General features: G+C 37.5%; 1 protein-coding gene across 1 annotated transcript in view; it reads left to right on the top strand.

Moving 5' to 3' along the window:
- Positions 1–259, top strand: part of LOC101305750 — a 738-nt gene extending 479 nt beyond the window's left edge. The window contains exon 2 of the mRNA XM_004297931.1: positions 5–259. Within this exon, the coding sequence (XP_004297979.1) occupies positions 5–259 (255 nt within the window). The remainder of the gene's footprint in view (positions 1–4) is intronic.
- The last annotated feature ends 5,417 nt before the right edge of the window (positions 260–5,676 follow it).

The following is a 5,676-nucleotide window of genomic DNA, read 5'->3' as shown; positions in this document are numbered from 1 at the left end:
GAAGAAGGCTATGCCACTTTATTGTGATAATAAGGCTGCTATTGAAATTGCTCACAATCCTGTTCAACATGATCGCACAAAGCACGTGGAGGTAGATCGACATTTCATTAAAGAGAAGTTGGATGGTCAGATTATTTTCTTTCCTTTTGTTCCTTCTGAAGAACAATTAGCTGATATCCTTACGAAAGCTCTCTTAAGTAAAGCCTTTCATGACTCTCTTGACAAGTTGGGCATTGGTGATTTGTATGCGCCAACTTAAGGGGGAGTGTTGGCGTGAGTCATACCCTATAGTATTAGGATTGTGAATATTGTGTTATTATTAGGAATATTCTGTCATAGTTAGTTTCCTAATAGGTTTTGATATCTCTTGTATATATACTCCATTCTTGGAGTATGTTAATACATTGCAATATTTATATTCTCTTGGTACCGTTTGACTGAGTTGACCAATTTCTCCTCGAGAGGAACACATTCTAATATTTTGCACCCCACATAGACTTGTAGTTACATCTTTACATTTTTGCTTTGGCATGTTTTACACTGCTTAATGGTGCTAGAGATGGATTTAGAACGAGAGTCGAGTACACTAAAAACCCAATAATTCTCTCCCTTATCTTTGATCTTTCCCTAGTGATTATCTTCTCAAGGTTCTTTCCAACTCGGGGAGCCATATTCCTTAAACTTCTACTAACTTCTAGGGATCGATCTTGGAGGCTCCAAATACCATCTTACTCGATTTTTTTTTTTGTTGTTTTTTTTGAAGAAACTACAGTAATTTGTGAGCCTAAACATAACAGCCATATAGTTGGACACTAGATACTGTACACCAGTCAAAAGAAACCCAAAAGAAATCGTCTGGTCACAGTCTAACAAAAGATCACCTCACCACCGAACTCGTGCACATCTATTATGCTCTATGTGTCCCAAAACAAAACCCTTTTGTCATCTCAAAGATAAAAGAAAGAAAATCACAGATATAAAGTGAAAGCTAATAACACCCTTTTTATGGACTTTAACGAAAATGATGCAACAATCTCTTAATCTTTTGCTACCTCCATGATTGAGGGCTAGGCAAACTCTAAATGCATGCTTTCAAAAGAAACAACTCCAAAGTTCAATCTAAGAAGAATATTCATCGATCCGTAGAAGGTAATTTCTTTTCTTTTTGGTACGTCATTATCACAAAAGACATTCTTTCGCAATGATAGTTTCTTTCATTTTCATATTTCGTATCTAGTCAAAATCATAGTTTTCTTCTTTGTATTTAGTCATAATCATAGGTTTTTGCTTTCAATTTTTATGTTGTTATTTGATTTGGTTAAGTCATAATCATCAAAACGGTCAAAAATATACGACTCTGGCCCGTCACACACTGTACGGAAAATCCCCATGAGGCATGAATTTTGAAGATGCTATTGTGGCGTCCAAGAAGACACCTAGAAGACAAAGTTCAAATATATTTTTTTGTTCCATATTTTTTAAAAACGAACTTGTCGGTTTTTCTGTCACGAAAATAAATCTGGTGCCTTTAGTTGTATATTTTCACAGAAAAGTAGTAGTATTTAGGGTTTGGGTGGGTGATGATTAAAGGAGGGAGATATGAAAGTAGTTTGTGTTTGACAGGCTTTGTTAGCTTTTGGTTGGGATGATGAAAGTTTGTGGTGCCTATGCCGACATATATGTGTCTTTGTTCTCTAACTTGGAAAGTTGAATACTTAGTTGTATCCAAAAATAAATAAAATTGAATACTCAACTGAGAAGACGAGAGGGGTGTGCCATTGAAATGAAACATGACAACAATTCATTATGCTTGATGTTAGCACAAAATGGACTGTTCTTAATGATAGATGAAAGATGAAAGTATCGAACTCAAATTAATTTTCTTCTCTCACAAGTTTTAGTTAGCCTCCGGATACTACCTTATATTTATTGGTGTTAAGGTCTCCAAAAGTCTCAGTACTACTAGAGATATAGATAAGTGTCCATGATCGAGTTCTTTTTTCTTTTCTTTTTGTTAAAGTATCCTAAAGACTTCTTAAGCTTAAAAGTTAAACCCTCGGCGCATATTTATACTCCAACAATATATTACAGCATGGTGTTTGGTCACTTTAGTAGCTTTGAGGTTCGAACATAGTCAGGGAACACATCCGGCCGGCTAGACAAGAAGCACTAGATCACTTGCAATGGCTTACCATGAGTTCTTGAATGTACGATTTGCTTTTAATTGTCCCATTTTCTCAAACTGAAATTAAATCAATGTAAATAAAGTTTGGATGCATGACACCTTTGAACCTTCAAACTATTTTCAGAAATGTTTTAGACCTTCAAACTTTAACTTTTGCAGTAGATTCTCTATTTACTTTCTCTTTTTTCTCCTATGCTTTGATTCCTCAGTTTTAAGGCAAAGGTACCATGTCATAATTACAATAGTCCAACAAATCATTAGGATTATTGGGAAATTATTTCCCTAGATTCTTAGGCAAAGGTACTTCATCCAGCTCCATTTTGATTCTTTGAACAAGCAGCACTATCTAATTATTCGAATGGAATCTTTGAGTGCTTTGCTATGTAATGTGGACAAACCCAATGAAGAGCTTTTAGGTTGGAGAGCTCAATCAAATCCTCGACGAGCTAGGAGTTATGCTCCATGATGAAGCTGTAGATCATGAACTTTATAATGCAAAGTGCAGAGTAATTTACCCCCACCGCAACAGTAACAAATTCGAACTTTCCTTTTCTGATCTCTCATGCTTTGAAGAATTATACTCGTCAATATTGGACAAATCTGGTTGGGGGCTTCGAGGATGTGCAGTTGAAATGGCACATCTCAAAGGTTAATTTTTTGGGGATGAAATTGCACTTTCATTTCACCCAAGGAGATGAGAGACAAAGCTAATAGGTTTTGTGACAGCTCCTGCAGTTTTTGTTGCTGTTTTTAAAAGAAAATCTGACACTACCCAATTGCCATTTCCATGTATCATCTTAGCCAGACCTAGCTTTCTCTCAAAATACGCAAAAGGAAAGTTTTTATCTGCAAATATGAAAGTTCAGAAACTTGGTTTGAGCAAAGGCCTCATCTTGTTACAGTTGACAGCTCTGGCTCTGGATTGCCCTGGTTCGCCTACCATCTCCAATACGTGATCTGCGCAAAAACGTCTTCTACCCTCTTTTGTTTTGTGCGCAAGTCTTCAAGGTTTTCAGTTTTCACTCTGCAAAGTTTAAGTTCTTTACCTTTCCATAGCATTTTAAAAGTTTGATCATATTTGGCGGTTTGCTACTGCCATTGCGTTCGGGTTTCGGCTAAGAATCCTAAGATGTCTATTTTTTTTTTTCCTCGATGAAACAAAGTAAAAACAGAACTACAACAAAAAATCTGTATAAACTCTTTTTCTCTGCTGATCCAAATGGAACGCTTAGAACACTGAGAGAGGAAGACAATGAAACCATATTAACAAAAAGAAAGATGAAAAATCAAGAGAAGCAAGCCGATATGTAACAAAGTTAGCTACTAACCATAATAAATTAGTTTTTCTCTTAATATTAGTACGAGAGCATCTAATATGGACATATGGTAATTAAACCGCAGTTAATTTCGGAGCGTGAACAACATGGTGACCCATAGTTAACATTTACGAGCGGGGAAGTTCAACTTCATTGTAAAACTATTTGTATCGTCACCACATATGTTGATCTAGCATGCATCTAAGTGTATAACTTGACATATTGTATGGTTGGTGAATGGTGATCGAGTTAGAAACTTAGAACTTAGAAGTCGACCAAGAACGAAGACATGGCAAGGAGGATGCAAATGCAAAGCCTGCAATGCAGGGGGTCAATGGAAGACATGGCATCGGCAAATGAGTTAAAGAAATAAATAAGCCAAGAAACCCTAGCCCCAGATTGGGAAGAGGGACAGCTCCGAAACTATGAAAATGCATTTTATAATTATTGTTTGATTATACCCCATTTTCATATAATTATGTGTTAAGTGACTGGTAACTTTTTTAAAGTGACTACTATAAAATGCATATGTTGAAAGGAAATTCTTGAATAATATAAAGAACCGGAGCATAAATTTTAAAACAGGATATGAAAATCTTAACAGGATCGAAAAACATAAATGCTTGGTGCTGGGCATTATGTCACTGTTATGGTAGCTTCCTTGCTTCATAGTTTATGTTGATGTCAGAACACTTGTGTTTTATTCCTTGAACCATACTTGCTTAGTAAAGTCTGAAGCCTGAACATCTCCCTCCCAACTCTCCCAATAAACAATCTGCTCACAAAAAGAAGGGGTTTGTATATATATGCATGTATTGTCTATATGAAGAAAAAATATGGGAGATTTCCTTTTTGAAGTCTTTTTGAGTCTGAAATTAAATTTGATAAGGGAGGATCCCTAGCTTTTCATAAATGTTCTATTTATCATCTGGTACATGAAGTATAAATATAAAAGAAGAAAAGAAACCACAACTTTCTATTGACGAGCATCTCAAAATTGTGCTATGGTTATATGCATATAGGACACTCATCGAGAATGTATTCCATACACAATTACTTAGATGTATTTATTTTGATTAACTTACTAAGAGGCGAATAATATAACGAATTCAAAACTAAACTAATCCGATAACAACTAGACTACACAATGATTTCAATACGAAATCCATAACACATGAAAAGAAACATACACGAGACACATAAACTAGACTCTGGCCAAATAAAAAGCAAACTGATCAAGATCCACTGCAAGTCAGATAATGTCGACTTTTCTATATTCTCTGTCCACTTAGATTTAAACTTGAGTTTGATATATATACAAGTTAACCGAAAAAAACCTCTGCTCTCTCATAGTGAGGAAAACCTAGAGAGCGTCGCCTCCTAAAATCTCAATCATGTCTGGCTGCGTCTCGACGTCAACGACAGCTTTGGCCTCGCCTGTGCACGAGCAGTGCGACCGAAAGGGAGTTGGTGGGCCTATCTCAAGTAGGGCGGCAAGGGTCGGGCTATGCTCTCCTCCTTACGCGGCTTGAAGGCGTGAGTGGGTTATGGTGTGATAAGGGGGATGGAGGCAGACTCGGATGGGATCAGAGTCAAATCGGCGTCTGATCTGAGTTGTTGGCCATTGGTTGTTGGCCTTATAGACGGCGGCGCTCGATGGTTCTACTCGGCTTTGATTGCTGAGCTTTGCTTCTGAGGCTGGTTAGGGGTGGGTCCACTCTTGGTTGAGGTCGACTTCGATGTCGGCGGATACGAGATGGTGGTGCTAGTTCGGAGCCGGTGGTGGACGGGGCTAGGTGGTTTTGTGGGTCACTCTTTGGGCTGAGAGGAGTGGGCTTGGTGCTAGCTTTGTCGCTTGGGCCTAGGCTATTGGCCGTGTTGGGCTGGAGGATAGGCAAGGGTTCCTTTGTTGGGTCTTGGCTTGTTTTTCTGCTCTTTTTATTTTTATTTTTTTAGCAATTAGGGCATTTTCTTAGTTATTGGGTTTCGACCTTTTAGTTAAGGTTTTTAATATTTTAGGGTTGCCTCCTCTGCATATGGTGGTCCCAAAAGTAGTCAAATAAGATAGGTTACCACGGAAGATTGATTTTAAGACTTCATCTTATGATCTTCAGCATAGAAATTTCTTAGTGTCTACTAGATAGTTCTACTAAGTAGTTTCGCAAAATAGGCCCT

The sequence above is a fragment of the Fragaria vesca genome, linkage group LG4 (genome assembly GCF_000184155.1).
Source record: "Fragaria vesca subsp. vesca linkage group LG4, FraVesHawaii_1.0, whole genome shotgun sequence".
NCBI classification, from domain to species: Eukaryota; Viridiplantae; Streptophyta; class Magnoliopsida; order Rosales; family Rosaceae; genus Fragaria; species Fragaria vesca.
This window is presented reverse-complemented; position numbering and strand designations above follow the sequence as displayed.